The sequence below is a fragment of the Acanthaster planci genome, linkage group LG13, assembly GCF_054643075.1.
Source record: "Acanthaster planci isolate LZ-2023a linkage group LG13, COTS_SCS, whole genome shotgun sequence".
NCBI lineage: Eukaryota > Metazoa > Echinodermata > Asteroidea > Valvatida > Acanthasteridae > Acanthaster > Acanthaster planci.
The window spans coordinates 13,115,852-13,136,536 of NC_141789.1; the positions used below are offsets into that span (position 1 = coordinate 13,115,852).

At 43.0% G+C, this 20,685-nt stretch overlaps 3 protein-coding genes across 8 annotated transcripts; 1 reads left to right on the top strand and 2 right to left on the bottom strand.

The window, feature by feature from the left end:
- Positions 1 to 453: 453 nt before the first annotated feature.
- Positions 454 to 5,106, bottom strand: LOC110983382 (putative glutamine amidotransferase-like class 1 domain-containing protein 3B, mitochondrial). 2 transcript variants are annotated; one of them, XM_022242602.2, is made up of 7 exons: positions 4,883 to 5,106; positions 3,941 to 3,993; positions 3,475 to 3,588; positions 2,822 to 2,941; positions 2,173 to 2,265; positions 1,678 to 1,834; positions 454 to 1,221 (listed from the first exon to the last, which is right to left on the bottom strand). In XM_022242602.2, the coding sequence occupies exons 1-7, from the start codon at positions 5,009 to 5,011 to the stop codon at positions 1,096 to 1,098; spliced, it is 792 nt and encodes a 263-aa protein (XP_022098294.2). In that variant the 5' UTR covers positions 5,012 to 5,106; the 3' UTR covers positions 454 to 1,095. The 2 variants fall into 2 exon arrangements, with proteins under 2 accessions (XP_022098294.2, XP_022098295.1); XM_022242603.2 differs by lacking the exon at positions 4,883 to 5,106 and adding an exon at positions 4,769 to 4,835.
- A 5-nt stretch (positions 5,107 to 5,111) lies between these two features.
- On the top strand, positions 5,112 to 7,261 carry LOC110983381 (protein O-mannose kinase-like). The gene is made up of 2 exons (XM_022242601.2): positions 5,112 to 5,698; positions 6,037 to 7,261. Exons 1-2 carry the CDS (start codon positions 5,399 to 5,401, stop codon positions 6,787 to 6,789), a joined length of 1,053 nt encoding a protein of 350 aa, XP_022098293.2. The 5' UTR covers positions 5,112 to 5,398; the 3' UTR covers positions 6,790 to 7,261.
- LOC110983380 (ELMO domain-containing protein 3-like) lies at positions 7,157 to 18,611 on the bottom strand. 5 transcript variants are annotated; one of them, XM_022242598.2, is made up of 13 exons: positions 18,453 to 18,611; positions 17,367 to 17,503; positions 15,796 to 15,909; positions 15,299 to 15,656; positions 14,628 to 14,648; positions 13,322 to 13,410; positions 12,836 to 12,959; positions 12,178 to 12,300; positions 11,601 to 11,731; positions 10,950 to 11,026; positions 9,413 to 9,540; positions 8,939 to 9,110; positions 7,157 to 8,382 (listed from the first exon to the last, which is right to left on the bottom strand). In XM_022242598.2, exons 2-12 carry the CDS (start codon positions 17,481 to 17,483, stop codon positions 8,944 to 8,946), a joined length of 1,449 nt encoding a protein of 482 aa, XP_022098290.1. In that variant the 5' UTR covers positions 17,484 to 17,503; positions 18,453 to 18,611; the 3' UTR covers positions 7,157 to 8,382; positions 8,939 to 8,943. The 5 variants fall into 5 exon arrangements, with proteins under 5 accessions (XP_022098290.1, XP_087001071.1, XP_022098289.1 ...); XM_087144945.1 differs by having other exon boundaries at positions 7,157 to 9,110; positions 15,299 to 15,533; XM_022242597.2 differs by having other exon boundaries at positions 7,157 to 9,110.
- Between the last annotated feature and the right edge of the window lie 2,074 nt (positions 18,612 to 20,685).

Sequence of the window (20,685 nt, forward strand, 5' to 3'; positions counted from 1 at the left end):
TAACTCAAAATTTGATCAGTGTAAAAAAGTTTGTTAAAGTAACTCAACTGTAACATCACAATCGAACTCACACGGCTAAAGTGCTCTCTCCTCGATAAAACCTTGGTTAGCATTATCAGGAAAACTACACGTCTATTAAGGTTCATTAATTATTTTTTTTAACTCTGAGAAGGACGGTACCTTGTTCCCCAACTTTCAGTTAACCTTTTTGAAACAACTAAAGATACATTTTCTTCCAGTTATTTTTATTTCTTGCCAAACTATTCAGATGATGACATCTCCAAAAAATCTTCCCTGTCGCATTTCTGTGGTGTCAATGCTTGTCAAATTTTCTTCAGAAAAAAAATCCCCGTTATAAAGCAGCATATACAGTGCATGTGAGACTGGTAGGTAAAGAGACAGATTTGAAACACTTGGAAACGACAAAACATTCCACGGGAATGGCGACAGAACTCATTTCCTAAATTGCATGAATTTAATTCATCATTTATCATTATTTCTCAAACCTTTAATGTTCAACATCAGAAAACATGATCTACACGGTAGTGCAGTTCCCTCTCAGAAATGTGTACTAATTTTGCTGCTAAAGCTTTTTGAGGTTAGATCATGACCAAACATGACATTATTAGCATAAGACTAAACTTAAATCATCCTCACTGAACGAGCGACGACCAATATGCTCTTTCATGAGAACTCTCCAGTTAAGTCTGAAGTCACTGCAACATAAGCCTGTGGTGCTTATTACAAATCTGTCAATTGGAAATGCACTGCCAAAACTGTTCTTCAAAGATTTTTGCGATGGACAGGGACCGTGTAAGAACAGTTTAAAACATGACGACCAAAGTAACAATTTCTATCCACATCATCTTCTGAACTGAAGGTTTGCTCATGAGCTGCAAGGAAAAAAAAATACAAATAAAAGAAACATTTCACGGAAATAAAAAGACGAGAAACCAATTTAGGGCAGGTTTCGATTTTCACGTTCACCAAAACAACCTCTGTTGGGATAGTCTTGATCCAGCTGTTTTGCTGGCCTCAATGTTATATATACTCTGGCACTGCAGCATCTCCAAGCAAGTCTTGAAGTTTCAATATCTACTTGGCGAGGCTGAGAACTTTCCTGACCATCTCCCCAATTCCGTCAAATATCTCATGGACTTTGGTCTCGCACATGAAGGCCGGTGTCGTGACAATCTTGTTGGCTGCGTCCACGTGAACCTCGTGGGAAAATTCATTAAGGATCACACAGTTAATCCAACATGCACCTTGCCTATCTGCAAACAGGCAGAAATACCTTTAAATAGGGTGCAGTATAAAAAGTCCCCTCAGTTTGATGAAAATGTTTGTTTCAGAGATTAAAAACAAAAGAGTGCCTGGAGCCTGTGAGAAAAGATGGCTCGCTCAAAGGAACTGCAAGTAGCAATGAAGCCCTGAGTTAAACCTTGACCTTGTTGCTAGGTAACAAAGACATCTTTTTTGTCCACTACTTCATTCATGTTTATTTTATGAAACGGGTAACGTTAAGAAAAAATACATCCAAAATCACACCAACCACTGGATTTCTGAAAATGCCTTTCACAGTTCAAACAAAGTGCCCCCAAAAATTAAGGTCAATGTCCACTTCCTTCAGGAACAACACTGATCTCTTACATTTTTAAGGTAACTGCAAAAGGATATTGTGACATCCTTGTTGATGTGCTTACTCCCCATCTGCTCAATAGCCCCGGCTGTTCCAGCATATGGCCACCTCCCTCCGTCGTCCTTATCTTGACCCACGGTGACCTCGCAGCCCGGAATGACCTTGGCGGCCAGGGTTGGGGCAATACAACACAGCCTGGAGCAGAACAATACAAACTTAAATGAATACAATTGAAACAAGTAAATTTAAAACTAGCCTATTGTAGAGCAGGTATGTTGGGGGTTCTAACATCTTCGCCTCAAAGACAGGGAGAGTACAAACGTTTACAGTGTCAATATGTTACCTATTAAGTAAAAGAAGCATTCTTGCATGACTCTGAGGTAAGACTGTGACAAGTAAGGGTCAAAACTATTAAAGTCTTTTTCTCGTTACTTACAAGTGGCTATTGAGCCAAGGGTATTCAAATACTGGGCAAGGTGTTGCCGTATCGTCGCGGTGTTCAATGAGTGGGTTGTTTGATGACACTTGCTTACCCAATGGGTTTCTTGGCTTGGTGGAACTCCCGCAAGACCCTCTCAACATCCAGGTTCACGGTGCAGTTGGGGCCATCATTGGCTACAGTGGAACTGTCAAAAATGGAATGACCCGTGTGAACCATGTCACAGAGAGGGATCCTTGATATAGCCTCATATGGCAAAACAGCAACAGCACAGAGGAAGACTTCTGATCAATCCTGCATTTTTTTTTACAACTAGTTTGCCTTAAACTGTCACTCCTTTAGAGAGACAAACCTTCCTGAATCCTACAAAATCTTCCACTCTGTAGGGCATTGTCAGTACATCCTTTGCACTTTTGTGTAAATTCTCATGAAGTACAAAAGTTCCATGGAATGAAATATAGCTTCTGAGCTCTACTTCCCTCAATCCAGCAAAACCTTCAAAAACCTCATGAGGGTTTTGATGGATCTTGGAGGGTAAGGGATGCTCACACTTGTGTACAATTTCATTGGCATCCTAGGTTTCATGAATCATTCTGTTCCACAGTGTACCAAAGTGAAAAACTGGAGAACCTTCAGAGATCTGAAGTGGACGCAAATGATGAAAACGAAAGACAGACTGAACCATACAAACTAAACCGGCGTCCTGAAAAAGCACTCAAATCAAGACGACAAGAGTCACGTACAGGTTCTTGGCAGCCCCAAAGCCTCCTGGGAAGACCACTGCATCATGGGAAGCGACATCCAGGCTGCTGAGGGGAGAGATCTTGCCACGAGCGATGCGGGCCGACTCCACCAAGACATTCCTATCACAAGTGAAAAATTATGCGAGATTTTTCCAAACTGTTTAACGACAGCAACGTCCCATCAGGCTCACGCAACCACAATTTTTTGGGGAATGACCAAGTGTGAAAAGTAACTGACAGACACTGCCTATTAAGCCACGGATCATTCCCCAAACCCCAATCCAAATTCTTCCCCGCACAAGAGGTGTTGAATTTAAAAAAATAACTACAACAGTAACAACGATGACCTACCTTACAACTAACATTGACAAGACCTAATAGAAACATTTGACTGTTAGAGTCTGTTTTACAGAGCTAGTCTACGATGTCACATCCCCACGCGCTAACATCAGGATAGGAATCAGGAAAGCTGTTTGAATAGACTTTTGCATTAAATAAGCCAACCGCCAATTGTAAGTAGTATCTTTTCAATGACACTATGGCTGGTAACCTGTCTTTGCTAAGCACATCTTCTGTGCGGTGAGCGAAAATCCCAGTGCTTGACAAATCTGTAAAATTGGACCCCCGCAGACTGCAACTGTACAGTCACTGACCTCGTTTGTCCCTCGGCTGGCTGACCCTTGCTGTGGTCAATCACGTGCATCTGGTCGATGTCTGGGGCGTAGATGGACACGTCCGCCCCGCCCCGACTAAGGTGCACCAGAACGCTAAAGGAGACGGGAAAAGCAAGATGCACGACCCAGTTGAAACGCAGCATCGAGTCAACTAAGAATGTGCATTCACACAATGCTCAAGTTACAAGGAAGTTGGCCGTATCATGACCTCAATACATCAAAGTTGTAAAGTGATTATTTAAACGGAACTAGAAAGAATTAAGCCTTGTTCTTATTTCAAACACAAATGCCACAACATTCCATATGTGAAGTGAGGTTTGCACCTTGCCATGTATTTAGCAAGTGGTCTTTCACTTATCTCCATATGTATGAGAAGTTTTAGTGCCAAACACATTTTGAAAAAGTCACCTTAAACCTATCCCCCCCAAGAAGAGACGGGACTTACGCTGATGCCTCGTGAATTTCACTGCCATCGTAAACACCACAGCCCGACAAAACCTATCAGCAAAGTGTGAAATACACGTTGAATTGTCAATTTGTCACATCTGAATACATGCATGCATAATGATTGGCTATTTGCCAATTGTTGGCTGTACAAATTCTTCCTGTCGTGAACACCACATGGCGGAAAGAGTTCCATAGACCGACGCTGCTCAACACCCTGTGCAATAACCCTATGAGACTTGTGAGAAAACTTCTAAGTGTTTTCTAAGTAAATGATTTGGTGTTATCTCTCCTAAACGGGGAGGTGCAAAATGGCGGGTAGCAACCAATGAAAACAACTGTAATGAACGCTAGCGTACGCAGTGATCAAAGAAATGATTGTGTAATCCCATCCTCTGACTGGCTGGTGTACACATATGTCACCATGGTCGCTGTTTTCAATGGTTACTATCTGCCATTTTGCGAGAGTCCCAGATGTCCGCGCCGACCCACTGAACTTTTCTGGACATGTTTTTTGCTTTCTGATGACTATTGTAGGGAATAATTACTGGCGTCCGTATTATGGAACTCTCTCACGCATGGCTAAGGCTGGAATAACCTGGGTCAAAATAGTCCAATATGGCAAAAACCAAATTTAGCCTACACCTACTGAGCACATGGACCATGGAAGTACGGCCCTTGGACTTTGGAGAGGAGAAAAACAAAATGACAAAGTTTGTAAAGTTCAAAACTTTGTAACAACTAATATAATTGACACAGCTCAGAATTTCTGGTGCAATAAAAAGAATACAACTGGTGGCATTAATCTAGATGACAAAACGCAAATAACATATGAATAATCCATGTTATCCTCTTTTATTCCTCCAAGGCACCCCCGCGGGCCCCCCCTGCCCTTCCAGGCTGGGGATTTTCTTAAGCAAGAGGGCGCCCCACCGATACTTACAACAGCAACTTTGCCCCCGGTCACGGCCGTGGTGTGCATTTGTTGGGCCATTTTCACCGCCGAAAGGGCTGCACTTCCAAGTCGCCAAGGAGCAGCACTCGCAAGGATGACTGAAGTCAAGGACAGCATCTATGCAAACCGAGAAATTCAATCGGAAAACGACAATTTGTTTTTATTCTGGGCAGACATGCAGACGACCGCGTAAATAGGGCTGGCGTGCTTGAGAACTTGGCCTCTTGAGGGCGCTCTTAGAATAACAAAGCATACTGTACATACAGCGAGCAGTGCTATGCTGGAGAGGCGCTGGATGCAGCAAATTTCTACACGACCTCAGGAGTTGGATTAAATGTTCATGTCACAAATTACTTTCTCTCTGACCACGGCACTACTACAACAGTGAAATAAATGTTGCAGAACAACTATGCCTTCTTCAATCCCATTGCACAGTCATGAGGCAGTGGTGCTATCTTGGACAGCTTATAAGTAAACAAGGTTAATCTTTGCTTCCAACAGAGAATGAAATCATTATGGCCATGTGCCATCTCCTGTGTTCTGCTCACCACCGGACTAACCACTCAATACATCTGGAGTGGCAAGTTTGTCTCTACTGAGGACGAGGACCACTCTGAGATGTCCTTACCTGACACACAATGTCATCAGTGCGAGACTGAGGACATGTGCGTCACCGCAGAGGTTGGTTCCATGAAGGGTGAGAGGAGTTGCCGGGAAGATGGAAAACACCGTCCCTATCTTAGCTGCCAGGAGATTGAGGAGGTTGAATTGGAGAGGAAGATAGGGGAGGGGGCTGTCAAAGAGGTACTGCGAAACATTTCCTTTTTGTACCCGCTTACAAGTAATAACAGTTGCCAGAAAATGAATAGAAAAATATAGACTGCCTCTTTAGTAGGATTCTATTGTGGTATGACAGAGGAAAACCCCAGAGTCTGTAAAGATAGACATGCAAAGAATCCTAAATAACATTGATGGTGAATAGAAACTGAATACATAAAATATTTAAGCTATTGAGAAATAAAAATGACATTGACAGAAAAGGCAGTTGGTGTTTTCCTGAAATGGGTCATTTGAAGTATTTCAGACAGCCAACATTTTCCTTGAGGTTTGAACGACTAGCACTGTTGTTGTTTTCAAAATAGGTTCATCTGGCACGATGGCGAGGATTGAGAGTTGCATACTCCTCCCTGATCCATCCCCAACATCTTGAAGACTTTCTCCATGGTGCCGAGATGCTGCGAGCACTGCAGCCTCATGACTTAGTCATCCGGCTCATTGGTCTCTGTCTCCATGGCGACAGGCCAGTCATTGTAACCGAGTATCACCAACTTGGATCCGCTGACAGAATCAACGATATACTCTCTCAAGAAAACCTCTCCGACAGGAACACGGTTCGTACAAGATTCCAGTTGTGCCTGGATTACGCGCAGATTCTTTCCTTGTTGCATTCCGGTCCCGCCGGCACGCGCATCATGTGCGACAGCAATGATGTTGGCAAGACCCTGTCCCAGTTCTTGGTCACCGATGACCTGCGGCTGGTCATCAACGATTTGGATGCTCTGCCTCTGGTAGATCGAGCCAGGGGTAAGCTTACCAAATGTGGCCACAGACAGCTCTGGGGGGATTTCGTTGCTCCAGAGCAACTCTGGCCATTTGACGAGCGTGAGTTCCGAGATGCAGACATGCCACTGTACGACGAGAAAACCGACATATGGAAAGTCCCAGATGTAACTGACACCCTCCTGGGAAATGTTCCACACGGGGACATCATCAGGTTACATTTATTCAAAATCCATAGACAGTGCAAGGAGTTGAATCCTACATCACGGCCCACCGCAGAAGAAGTCCTCAAGCAGTACAAAGAAATTTTCAACTCTGTCATTGATGATCAATGATAATTTAAAACTGATACTTAATGTTGATTTGAATCTGTAAGCAGGTGTTTGCCCCAACGGCAATTACTGTCTTTCACGGGAAATATTTAGTTTAATTTCTGAATATTTACTTTCAAGCCTTTTTTTCCCAGCATAGCAAAATTCAGTGAGCTGTGTTTGACATAAAAAAAAAGAAAATGATCAGATAGTTTACAAGATTACGAAAAACCGACATGATACGTAGAAATACAACCTGTCAACGGACCAGACGAACCACTCAAAAAAAAGGGAAGAACTTGTAAAGATTCCTTTTCATATTTGTTTGCAATAAACAACACAGCACATTGCAGCAACTTCTCCACAAAAGGAATTCGAAAAGGACAAAAGATCAAGTTGAATTGTTTTATTTCACATTGATCTGACATGATTAGGCAGTCGACATTTGAACTTATAAATTAATAAAGAATCTTCAAAGCAAAGATTATAAAAAATATTTACACAGTGGGGAAATATTGAACTATCTGCCTCGAGCAGAAGCACTCCCTCATCGGTTAAAAAGAGCCGCGCTGGTCGGGAGTGTTCATTTTGTTGGTAGTGACGCGACCTTGATGCTTGCATTTCCTAGTAGTTTGTGAACCAGTGAATTTCAGTTCCTACCAAAGGAGCCTCCGTTGCTAAGAAAATAGCACCCTCTCTTGGTCCAGCTCAAGGCCAGTATGTTATATATATCTACTTTTCTATCAAGACTTGACCAAATGAGGACTGAGACAAAGCAAGCAATCAGTATCTCCGATCACTTCCTAGTGAGAGAATACAGTGAGGCTTTTGACCATAGGAATGAACTACATACAGTCGGTCTTACAAACATTGCACTTTAAGTTGGACTCGCATCCAACCAAGCTTGGTAATGGAAGTCGAATGAATTAAGTTGACGGGCAGGTTTAACCACTTGCTGCTGGGGAACCCAGTTTCGAGCACCGTGGGTTTATACGCAAGGTCAGGGTGCCCAAAATGGGACAAAAGAGCTGGTCTGTGTATTCAAAAGACCATACTCGGAACAAAAAACCCGCTGCTGGGGATTGCCATTATTTTTCTGCTTGAAGGTAATCCGTCACTGTTTTTAAACAGTATACCACTGTTTTGGGCATAGCGCACCTGTGGATTAGTACTGCGGACAAAAGTGCTCCAGGGCCCCATTGATGAGTGACACAGCACCGCTGCATGCTAATCCAGCTGCGTTTGAAAAGACGTTAAAATAAAAGTTGCCTGTCAGCTTAGAGTAGCCACCAAACAGTCATTCGTGTGGGTGTAAACGTCCATTAAATGAAACCATGAATTTTTGAAGAATTTTGAAAACTGAAAATCTTGAAAATCTCCTGCATGTGTGCACTGCATTTTTAAAAGCATACGGCAGCAAGTGGTACATAACCATACTTGGACTTGGTGCGGTGAAGTAACTGGTTTGAAAGACCCTGTTTTGTGAAATGTTGTTCGTACCAAGGTGTGTTTTTTATCTTGTTCCTCGACGAGGCGGGACTCGAATGAATGGAAGGAATAGTTGCTGTCTACATGTCGGGGAACCTAATGAAAGTGCTACGCATTCTTCACGTATCCCTAGGACAAGAATTCAGATGCAATGAAAAAGTTTTTAAGTACAGCACTGCATTTTTCAGCTGTCTATGAAACAAAAACAATAGTCCCATTGAGTTTCTTGGACGGATTCCTTGAGAAGGACCAACAAAATGATAAAATTTGAAGAAAGACGACCCGGTTGGCAGTCACATGCACACATGTTCAACACTAGAGCAAGAATCTTGGAGATTTTTCTACCCTACTGAACAGACAAATAATGAATGTCTCTGCCTTGGGGAATCTGACAATAGGAAACAAACTTGAACCGCAGTTCCTTCTGTCTACAACTGAGCTGCGTGAGTAGCGACACCGAAAAATTACCAAAAAAAATTTTGCAGATCACTCTCGTTGAAAGAATTTTAGATGGCTATATATTTCAGGTCTTGGTATGCAAGAATACATGTCCTACAATATATACATATCGTGCACCCCGGATTTCTGAAAACTTAAAGACACATCTTTGAAGATTTGAATAAGTTAACTTGATTCAGGTTCATTTAATATTACAGTGCAAGGCCTTATGGGTTTAGCGTCCCACCTTCATCAGTCATCTTCTGTCCTTAGTTCGTGCACTCCAGCAAATTCCAAGGGGCCGTCTCTGGCCGGCCTGGACTTGAGGTTCCCACTGTGTTTCTCACCCCTTTCGTGTAGGTATGTCTCCAGGGTTTTGATGATGGCCCTGGGGTTCTTCTTGGCCTCCTGTTCGACATCTTTAAATCAGACACATAAAAATCAATCAAATTAACACTTTGAAGCTGAAAATGGCCAGCCTACGAATCAAGTGATCTAAATTTAACATCAAGGAAAATCTCCTAGCTCAAGTGCTTGGACAAAGGCCCAGTTCCCCTTGTCCAATTTCAGAGGCCCCGGCCACGCGCATAAAGAATATGTGTCCTGTACCAGAAACCCCAGCGGCAAGTGGTTAAAGCACAGGTATAAAGCAATTGAAACCAATAACAGCGTGGTTGAATATTGATCACGGGAAACATTCCGTTTGAGGGGGAAATGTCACCTTTGATAACAAATCCTGAATCCTTGATCGTCTTCTGTTGATGCTTCCATATCTGGTGCAACTGCAGAAAGATGCCGGCGTAGAAATCGTTGATGACGCCAAAGACCTGCTTACGTCGATTGCATTCCCTGCAGAGAAACAGAAGCAGCTAGATATTTCCAAACGGCACTGCAGCGCATACAATTTCTGCCCAAAGAACATTTGTCCACTTTGCAGGCATGAGGCAGTGTCTGAATCTCTTTACTCTGGCTGGAAAATAACATGTGGATCCAGGAAAGCCTTTAGCCAGCGGCTTCATCTATTTCCCATAAGCTCATGTGTTATTTTTCAGCCGTAGCTAGGTGATTTGGACACAGTCACAGGGGCAACCACAGCGAAGAATGAGCTTCAATAAGTCTTTTGCGAGTTAAATCTGCGTAAAATCCGGTACACTGAGTTCTTTAAATTCGCACGAACTTAACAATATGAATTCTCCACACTAGAGACACTGCTGTTATACGATGTGGTTCGGGGCAAGCTTTCGCTTAGTTACATAACGGATGCTTTGCATGTGCCTTGCACCAATACACTGTTTTCAATGGATAAGCATGGCACAAAGGAACCAGTCCATTCCAGAGATGGTGGTCGCTATGCAACAGCTTGCCCCGAATCACAAGGTTTACCAACAGCGTCTTTAGTCTGGGGAATTCAAATTATGTTCCTGTGCCATCAGCTAACTCGGTGTACCAGATTTTAACAGGCTTACAGTCATGTACAAAAGTTTAAGACCACCTGGAATTTTATTGGTATTTCTGTCACCGGCCCTCCATTACATTGTCTCACTGAATTATTACTTAACATGATTTTACAGTGGTGCATAAAATCAGTGTAGAGCTATATACCCATTGGAATAAAATTTTTTGCAAAGGCAGGTCTTGTATGACATTTTGTCTGTAAGGTAACTTGGGGAAAAAAAGCCAGTCTAAGCAATCAGAAATAAAGGAGGGAACACTAAATATTAGACTGTTAACATGTCAAATCATGGAAATGTAGTCAAAAATGTCCAACCAACGTACCAAGGTTACACATTGAAAATAAACATAATTTGCCATGATTGATTGGTTTAAGTTTGGTTTCCCTTCAGGTTAATGCATTGTCTACGGGTGGTCCTAAACTTTTGCAAATGATTGTACAGTTTATATCACCACTGTTTGTTGCCACGGAGTGACCAATGAATCAGAATTGAGAATTCAAGTTTGCTTGTATTTTAAGTGCTGTAAGAGTAGAAATCTCGAGTTGTATTCGAATGTATCCCGCATTGCCTGAAATGCACAAATAGCTGGCCAGATTTCCTCCGCTGCAGTCAGTATAATTTTTTTCAAACGTTAATGATTCTACTACGCCTTGCCCCAAAGTCGTGGCTGTGGCTAGCGGAGTGTGGCCACTTCTCATTGATTTGTGTTCCATGCATAGCCACAGCCAGTTGATTCAGATATGGTCGGATTTGACCAATCGTCCTGTTTCATTCCAAGAAACACTCGATGACAACAAGCTTCACCTAGATAGAGCACCCTCCCTGAGAGACTGTAAGGCTATTCTGGTCATGTTGATGGACATCACGGAGAAGGGGAAATTCTGCAAATCAAGACAAAAAGAAAGAAATCCCCCCCAAAAAAATTAGCAAGTTAGCAGGGAAATCCCACCTCTGGTTCAACAGCTCTATCACTGGGCAGCCATCTTACTTTTTTGCCAATCAAAGTAATGTTCCCTTTTATCAGTACATGGAGTTGCATTACTATTGCTAAATAGGCAACGGGGAACAAGACAAACATGGCTGCATCACGATAAAGTCGATAATTGTGGGGGGCAAGGTCCTTTTGTGAGCAAAGCTTTGATGTAAAGCATGTATACATTACCAATGCTTGCGATCTTTTCAAAGAATGTTGTTGAACAGGTCAACAATACCTGTGGACCATTTAAATTTTTGTTCTTGTTGAATGCAGGGCGACCATTAGCGGTGTCACAGGAAAGGGCACATATCTTCTTAAGATGATGGAAAATGGGGAAAAAACATTTTGAAAGCGTCTGACGAAAAGTACTTTGAGCAAGCGCCGCAGCAAATCATGCCGAAGGGAAAGGGTTGACTAGTTTGCACCACTTGAATGGGGGGAGGGCGTGACCGGCTACGAAGGAGACCGAGGTAAAACACCTGCGTATCATGCAGCGACAGCTTGTAGATGTCTTTGGCGAGCTGCTGTCTGACGGGGTCCATGACAAAATGAAGGAGCGTCATGAGGCCAAGGAATCCGCAGGCCCTCAGATCAGTGGCCGGGTCTGCTCCTGGGGATACAAATCAGGAGAGTGTGATCCGTGTGGTTTGCTGGCGAGGGGTTGGAGGAGGGAGGGAGGGAGGGGCGGGGGGTGGATAGATGGAGGCGGTGAGGTAGAGTTTGTACAGAGAGAGCGAAGTAGTACCAGCTTGAGATTTGGGAAACAAAATGGCTGTTCATTATGTGTACTGTAGAGCGTGCAGTCACTGGCATCGACTGTCTGTGCGCACTGGCGCACGCACCTGCTAGTATCCTCCCAACAATGGTGGCACTCCTGTTGCAAATCTCTTTATGCACAGCCCTGTGGTAAGGGTATAAGGTAATCTGTTCGATAAACCCAGAGGCGTCCAAGTGGGCACATATGAGGAATATTCACAGCAACAAGGAGAGTGTCTTGTTGGGGAGGTATCCTGGGGATGAACAGTATCAACGAAGAAAATGATTTTCGTTTGTTACCTTGGAAACCGATCTGCTCCCAATGCCCGCCATATCGGGGACAATCCAGCGTGCTGCCTGTCAGCTGCTTGTAGATGGTCTGCAGGACTCGACGGTGAACTTCCTCTCTGTCCTCAAAAGGACCTGAAAGAAACAAAACAAAGTCCAAACCTGAAAACAAAAACCAGAGAGAGAGAGAAAAAAAAACCCCACAAACACATAAAAATAAAGACACCCAAAAAAGACCAGTCCGATCCAGTCCGATCCAGTCCGATCCAATCCAATCCAGTTCAGTTTGTTTTGTTTGGTTTTGTTTCCCGTGCTAATTTCCAGTCTTTCTTCTTGTTTCGTACTTCAGAACTGAAAACTAAAAAGTTCCTCCAAAACTACTCACTGACTGGGGTGAGAAAATTACAAGACACGTTAATCGTCACAGCATTTGGGGCTTTTCAAACTTCAGTTCATAACAAACGGTGTACATATGTGGCACTACCGCTATTGTTAAAAAAAACCCTCCCACAGTGTAAAGACAGAATGTGTCAGGGCGTTGAGTATTCCCGTTGAATGGCTAACCAACATTATTACTATGTTCTTCCTTTGCGGGTTGCACCGGGTTAAGGTCGGGAAACCAATCACTTGGGGTTAGGATGGACATTGCATACGAAACACGTGAGCTCACACTGTGCGATGGCAAAGACGAGGTTCCTCTCTTCGTGAAGGGAGGGCTTGATGTTAGGGGGACCCAGGATGAAGTGGCGGACGGCGGACAAGCCTGACCTGTGAACTGTAGGCTTGATCTTACTCTATAATTGAGGAAGAAACACGAGCAGAAGAGAGTAAGAAAGGGAGACAGAAATGAGAAACAGGACTCATGTAAGTAACTTGTTTCTAAACTCCCCAAATGATTCTATTTTGAGACGGCGACCCTCTGAATATGTTACGCCATTTTCTCGTAAATCCTGAAAAATTGATGGGAAAACAATTGTATTTAACACTGCACCCAACAATGTAAGCGGTTGCCAAGAAAAAATGTTCCTTTCGCTCAAACGTTGGCTTCTGTTGACAAGATGCCAGTTGTGACCCCGTTGTGCCAATGACAAAACCCATCCCTGTAGTACGTGCCCCGGGGTCTTAAGTCTGTTCCCGGCCATTTAAATGTCCTCACCAGATACGGCTGCATGTTGATTCTCTGAAAGAAGGCCAGTGTCTCGTTGAAGGATATCAGGGGAGTCATGTTGATGGTACTCTCGTTACCTGGAGGTTACGCGGCGAATAGGTGCAAATGTCAACATCTTGTAAAAAACTTTAACATCACCACACGTGAGAAACTTTTGTTGAGAAGCTTGGCTTTTTTAGGGTGGGGAAATCGTGTTTGACTTTGGTACTGCAAAAAAGCGTGTTGCAATTACGAAAGTGAATGTGGGTGAGCATAAAGCGACAGTGACGGATGCCAAAATAAATAATACAAGTTCGGGCATGGTGGGTGTCGTGGTCAACAGCAAATAGACAAAATCAGAACTTTGGTCCAGTTGAACCTTCTTCTAGCGGATAAGAGTCTTTAATCTACTTGGCTGTGCAATGCCATGCCTGGGGACACTCCCCTCCAAACCACAGTGTGAAGAGGAACCCAGTTTAAAAGCTCTTTGCCGAAGAAAGAGGCAGCCACTGTGACCAACTACCGTTGACTCTACACTATCATGAAATGTGAAAAGGTAACATCCTCCAAAAATCCTGGGCCCCACACACACAAGAATCTTGTTTGATCATCTTGTCTGCCTGAAAGTTGGGTTGAACTGACTTTTTCGGCGGTAATGCTTGGACATCAGCGTATGGCTGTTTGACATGACATAAATGCGATTCGTTTTCTTTTTTTTATTTGGAGAGTTATCCAAAATGCCAGTTCAAGGATTTGTTACACATGATGCAAAGGTGGTATTTGTGATTTTTTTTTAATGCATGTGGCCCAGACTACAACTAAAACGTCACGGCAATCAAATTTAACATTATTCATAAAAAATGTGATGAATAAAATTGGAGCACACGTTAACACTCAGAGAACAAAACATCCAATATTTGGGTTATGGCTGTGAGGGTTAACTGTGTCATTAATCTGAAAATTAATTCAACCTTAAATACTGACAACAGTTTTTTAATGGTGAAAATATCCAAAGCCCTTGTCACAGGCTTCACAGATGTCATTAACCAAAGAATAAGTAAACAAAATGACAAACGTACACAAATATTTGACTGGAAATCCCCGTAAAAGGGAAAAGAAATGTGGTACAGCAATGATATCCGTGGGTGAGTGGATGTTAGAAAAAAACCTAAAACCCATTCAATGTAGGAAGAAGTGGAAGGAACTATTGGGTAAATGTTCAAGGGCAAGCCGCCTCTGTCCTTCCACCAATCTCCCTGTGTTGAATGGGCTTTGTAAATCAAAGCAGCTGCCATAAGCCACAACTTGACTTTACCTTCCTCGCTAGAATCGTCTCCTTTTGGTGTGCAAAAATAAAAATTACAAAAATGATTACAACCTGAGGCTGCATTTTACAGAAGGACAACCTTCAAAACCCTACATACCTCAAATCTATTAAAATTGAATGCTTGACTGGACTGCAGAGAATTTAACATTTATACTCTGCATGAGGCTTACTATCTGAACTATTGTCACGTTTTGTTCATTTGTAGCAACATCCGGACAACCTACTGAACAAAAACAAACATGTTGCCCAAATTATCTTACCTGATCTAATGTACTTGGATACTGATTAAATACATTCGCTTATACTCAAAACTTATTCCATTCTGCTTTTGAGAAATTCAATGAAAGTGTTCTGAAGAATGTTTATAATCAGAATGTATTCTTTATTAAGGTCAGTTCGTACTCAACACAAATGTGACCATGAATGGGATTTCATGACGGCAGGTCAAATATTCACATTGTGAACGTGCAAAGGTTGAACACATTTCAACTCAAGCAAATTTCACTGCAGTGATTCGTGACGTCAAATCTGGTTTGCTCTTGCATTTGCCAGAAGTTAAGAGCTGGCCTTTAGGCGGCCGTCGAAACAGTGAAATGAGTGACACAAGGAAAATCTACATTAGCATTAATGGGCATGAAGTAGAACTTTGGAGGCGTTACCTGGCTGAATAGTCCCTACCACCTCCCACTCCGCCTTCGCTCGGGCTAGCTGTTCCGTAGGGTCCCCACCCGTACCCGCCCGGTCTCTGGGAAGTTCCGCCCTCAACACGCGGCTCGGGTCATCCTCCTCTTCCTCGTCGAAACCCCTCCCATCGCCAGTCCTCAGCAGAGATGGATCCGACGGGTATCCTGCCTGCTGATGGTGTCCAACGGCACCGCTGTCTGTGCCTGCACCCTGTGATGATACGTTGGAGTCCTTGTTTACCGACCGTTCATTCAATCTCTCTCTTTTGTCTGCCTGATGCGTTTGTGCATTTCTGTGGGTGCTGTTCAAATCCTCGGAATTTCCACGCTGAGCCTGCAAAACAGTATTTTGGGACACTTTCTTTTTTTAATGCGGTGCCTTATAATACACAATGAATTACACATGGGAGGTTTTTAAAAATGCAAAAACTGTTTTTTACCTTCTTGTGGCAAGGTATTAAAACTACACTTGCCTCCTGCTGGCTACTTGTCTCGGATGAGATAACTTGATACTTGCTGGCTCTGCCCTGGGTGTCTTGGCTGTTGGACAGTTTCGCCGTGTCCTTTGAAGTCTGAAACAAGTCCACCTAAAACAGTATAGACATAAATTACAAACTTCAAAGCTACGATTCTACTATAAAATAAAAACTTTATTGTCCCATGACAAGCTTCTGTGTACACTCATGTGTACCAACAAACTGAACGTATTCTCATAAAGAGTGAATATTCAACGAAGTTGTGTTTTTTTAAAATGTTGGCAGGGTGCGGCTTTATACTTGGTCATTGGTTGTGGCTGGAAATAATGTGTGGGCCTACTATGTCCTAACTTTCTCCACTGCGCCTATTTTGTCCTGTGCCAAGCTGGGGCATGGCCAACTTTGATGACACCGTCCGGTGTGCCCAACCTTTGGTTGGAAAGAAACACTTGGTGAGGAAAAAAGGGCACAGGTGAGCAACGTGTAGTGAGAAGTTGTGCTCGGATTAAAATAGGAGAAAAAGAACACCGTAAGTAAAGAAATGACTGATTCCAAGGATAAAATGTGAGCAGTGGAAGGGAAGGGAAATGAAAAAACTAAGGAAGTCAGTGATGTCAGTTTTCACCCAATCTCATTCTGCCTACAACTTGCATGGGCGGCAAAAGTTAGCAGAAATATTGCCTTTTGGCTGGTTTTCAATTTAACCTCCAAGAGTCCACTTCGTTCAAAGTGGACAGTTGTCTCGTTTATTTTAAATAGGGTTGTGTTTTCAATTAGTAATTGGCTGTGCGGATTTTTTGAACACTTTGTGATTTCTTCTTTTACTTTTTTAAGGACGGCCAACCATAGTTTTAGCAACCACAAAACAGCTATTCAGTGACCAAAACCATGACATGAAAATATGTGAAAACAATTTTAAACAAAGTAACATCCCAATTCTCGCTATTTTATATTGATTTTTTATATACAGTTCTGATGGATGACCAAACCTGGCAAGGCCCGGCTCTGTCAGCAAGTTCAACTGTTGAGCATGCCCTAAATGTGTTCTTGGGCAGTGACGAAGTGGGGGTGTAGCATGACTACAGAGCTGGCCACTGAGCCAGCTAACAGCTTCATCTGGTTCTCATAGACTCGTGCATGGTTTTCATCTGGTGCTGTCTGGTACAGATCTGTCTTATGTCTGTATTTGGACAGATTTTACTTTTGTACCCCTACCAAAATTGGTTACAAACACCTAAATCTTTGAAAAGAACTATCCAATTACTTGGCCAAATTTGTCATTTCCAGATTTATTTCAGTAAACTCGGTGAAAAATTGAAGAGAAAGTAGGCGTACCCATGAATACTTTGAGTCACCATACAGTGCCAAGAACATCCAACATAGAAAACTGGCACTTTTTCCCCCTGTAATGCATGGAGATTTCCCGATGAAAATTTGTCTTAACATTGATGATTGTGCCAAGCATTTATCTAATTTTGAACACAACTCGATATCTATTTTCAAAGATTTTACGGTTCCAAACTGACTTTGGTTGGGGTATTAAACTGAAATCTTCCCCTGTATTTTACCTTCTGGTATTTTTCCATGGAGACTCTGTAGTTGACAGCGTCCGTTTGAACATTTTCATTGTCAGCATCAATGCTTCCGTCCTGGAAGATGGCATCAAACTCGTCCTCTTCCTCCATGTTTTGATTGGTCAGTTTATCTGAAAGGAAATAAATATTATTATTATTATTATTTATTCATGCCAATTCCTTTTTCATCACGTACAAGACGGGCGATAGCAATACTGTGGCCAACGACCTGCCACTCCTCATCAAGTTGTGTACAAAGTATATAATAATTTTTAAAAATGAGTTTCTAAATAAACAGCGCCCTTACTCATTGATGCATGTCCTAGAACATAGAGGGGGAAGGAATAGGCCTACTAGGCAAGTAAAATGATTTTGGTAGGCCTTAGGTGAATAAACTTACATATTTGAATTGAAATTCACCTCTTAACGGTCACTCACAGTCCCATGGGGTGCAAAGACATGCACTAGTGACTTGCTACTTTCCAACCTCAATATTACTTTTGCTTCAGGCCTTTCTGGGCCAAAAGTTATGTCTATTTTTTGTAGGCCTAACTTTCAGAGGTGAATGCATTGAGGATCGTAAATTTGGGGACCATATTCCTAGTACAATACAAGGGAAGGCTACATTTTAACTTTTGAATTCACCTTGGGAGATGGCTGTGAGTGTGACATCATGCTCAATTAATGTAGGGTTAATGTTGTAAAACGGGGCAGGGATTTGAGGGAAATTTTGAGAGGAAACTGTGACAGTGTTTCAACACGTGCCACATGCTTGCATGGTTAGTTTATCAGTAAGAAAGTCACATTTTCTCACAATTTACAATTTGAAATTTCGAAAAAAAATAGGGTCAGCGCAATAAAGAGAGCGTTGCCTTTGTTTTTTTGTGGGGGACCTACCAGTTTTGCAAGATTAAAATGTTAAAAAAGTGGGGTCCCCAAGTATACAATCCCCAATGCATCTGCGTAGGCTAGGCCTGGATACTCACAGCCACCATACTCACACAAATCATGACAACTGTCAAAACAGGAGTCTAAATTCTATAACACTGATGACACAATTACTGGCAACGTCCAATATACCTTTGAAATGTTGGCAACAGAGACAGAAACTTCTGCAACAGAAGAAAACATTTGTTTAACCAAAATCCCAAAGATCAGCGCCAGGAATTTTAAGCGGTATCATCACTAGGCACGATACGGTCTTGCTACGGACTCGTGCGCTGTTTTCGATCGCGATCGCCTGCTACATGGTTTGGACTCCAACCCCCGGCCCCCTGCGCCCAGGCTACATACATTAACAACAGAGGGCGATATACAACAACCACGCCACGAGGACAAAGGGTGCAGACCACTAATTCAAGTGAGAATTTCTGACCAGCTCATTAGCATTAAAAGTGCCCCCCCTCCACAGTATCTTTTGAAAAAAGAGATTGTTTGGCCCCCAAAATGGTGAGATTGTGTAAATCGTCGCCAGGATCAACTCCCTGGGTCTTTGAGCTTTCATATGAGGGCAGAAGGGCTGAAAACTACGGTTGAAAAATGGTCCTAAGTGCCCGAGAAAGTTGAGGGTTGCCACTTGAAAAATGGCTGCAATCAGACTTCGGGAAAAATCACTTTTTGGGGGGTGATTTTGTTTTGTGGGAATAATTAAAAATGTAATTGGTTAACCCACAAAAAATTGAAAAGAAATTGAAAGATAAGTGACCAGACAAGAATTTCATTTGTGTTTCAGAAATCTCAGGGATGTTGGCGTGCATGCTATTGGGCCCTGAACGGTGCTGATTTTACACTGTTTTCAATGGGGCTTGAATTAGTGGACTGGACCCACAAGTTTCTCACAACTCGTCAGTCCCATTTTTTTGGTCAACTGTCCAAACTTTGTGAAGTACCAATTGTTTGAGGCAGGCCATTTTTGTAGCCACATACCTCACTTTAAGCATACCTAACTTTGATAATCCAGCAGAACTGAGTGCAATAAAGAAGTTCATGGAAGGTTCCAAAGCCTAGGGGTGTGTAGCTATGGAGGGGGGCACAGGCATCTTATGGGGGGACCAACTTTCAGGGGCGTTTTTTTTTTGGGGGGGGGAGGGAAGGTTTTGTTAGCCTTGTTCAATATCCATTCATCCGATTTTGAGTGTGGGGGGGCACATGACTGAGGGGGGGGGCACTGGGAATTTGTAGGGGCACTTCCCCCCGGCTCTCCGTGACTACTCCACTGGGGGCGCACTAGTCTCTCTCAAGAAGACACCACTTCCCACAAACACGTGGACCGTCGTTGGACAGTCGGCGTTATGATCTTTGTGCATGCTGGCGGGATCCTGTGCCGTATTTGACGACTTGGATCAGCATACGCTGAATACGTGGCGCTGAATACGCAGTTGTGCCGGTAATTGTTCTACGGGGACGGTGTCTCGGTGTGAGAGAGATTTGTAGTTGAAATCCGTTCTTTGTTTAACATTCAAAAAAAAAATTGCCTAATTTTTTTGGAGCCATACAATTATCATCATTTAATCAAATTGATGTAATAGGGATAGGATACGCTTCTTGTTGTTCACTCAGGTTCATCACGTTGAGGTCTACCTTCTAACTACGCGAGTTGTGATCACAGATCACTGGCAGCGGAAGGGGGGGGTGCAGTAGTCCATGGCCGTGTCTGAAACGGGCTTCCAGAGCTATAAGTCTAATGTCTTGGTGTCTCAACGTATTTCCTATGGAGCGAAGTCCCAGACCTAGCTCTTGACAACAGATTTGCCACCTCCTTCTCCGCCGCTGGATGAGAGGTCTATCAGGTTAGAAAAGCCAGACTTTGACCCTGTAGGCCTACATACTGTTTATGTTGATATCAGTATCATATATGCGTATCGCCGACTGTGAAGCATTCAGCCCATAAATACGGACATTGAAACACCAGTTACTGCGAGACTCTTGAACACGAAGCACTAATACGGGCGATTCACAATAGTGCGCCCCCAAGAGTTTGCAACGCGTTGACAGTGACAGCGCGCGAAATCTGTCGACCCAATGCACGTTTGGAAGGGTCGACAGATCATTCGCGCACTGAGATTGATCAACGCGTTGCAAACTCTTGGAAGCGCACCATTGTGAATCGACCGTATATTGCACGTGATATCAGTCAAGATAATTCTAGAACTGTGAAAGTCAGTAACTCCTGTACCCTGTGTTGGTGGCATCCAGTTACTCGTTAAGCGGTACTTGTTCTTCACCCAGTGGGCACGAGACGTCGTTATGACGTCTTAAAGACGTCTAATATTGACGTCTTATTAATGTCTTTTTTGAGTCGTATATGCAAAGC

Coding starts and splice junctions, on each gene's coding strand:
- LOC110983382 (XM_022242602.2), bottom strand. CDS start 5,011: ATGCTGTCCTTGACTTCAGTCATCCTTGCGAGTGCTGCTCCTTGGCGA. Junction 2,942..3,474: donor CCAGCCGAGGGACAAACGAG/GTCAGTGACTGT, acceptor CACTTGTGATAG/GAATGTCTTGGTGGAGTCGG. Junction 1,835..2,172: donor CAAGCCAAGAAACCCATTGG/GTAAGCAAGTGT, acceptor GTTCTGCTCCAG/GCTGTGTTGTATTGCCCCAA.
- LOC110983381 (XM_022242601.2), top strand. CDS start 5,399: ATGAAATCATTATGGCCATGTGCCATCTCCTGTGTTCTGCTCACCACC. Junction 5,699..6,036: donor GGGAGGGGGCTGTCAAAGAG/GTACTGCGAAAC, acceptor TTTTCAAAATAG/GTTCATCTGGCACGATGGCG.
- LOC110983380 (XM_022242598.2), bottom strand. CDS start 17,483: ATGGAGGAAGAGGACGAGTTTGATGCCATCTTCCAGGACGGAAGCATT. Junction 14,649..15,298: donor GGTAGGGACTATTCAGCCAG/GTAACGCCTCCA, acceptor GCACACCAAAAG/GAGACGATTCTAGCGAGGAA. Junction 9,111..9,412: donor TTCAGGATTTGTTATCAAAG/GTGACATTTCCC, acceptor TCTGATTTAAAG/ATGTCGAACAGGAGGCCAAG.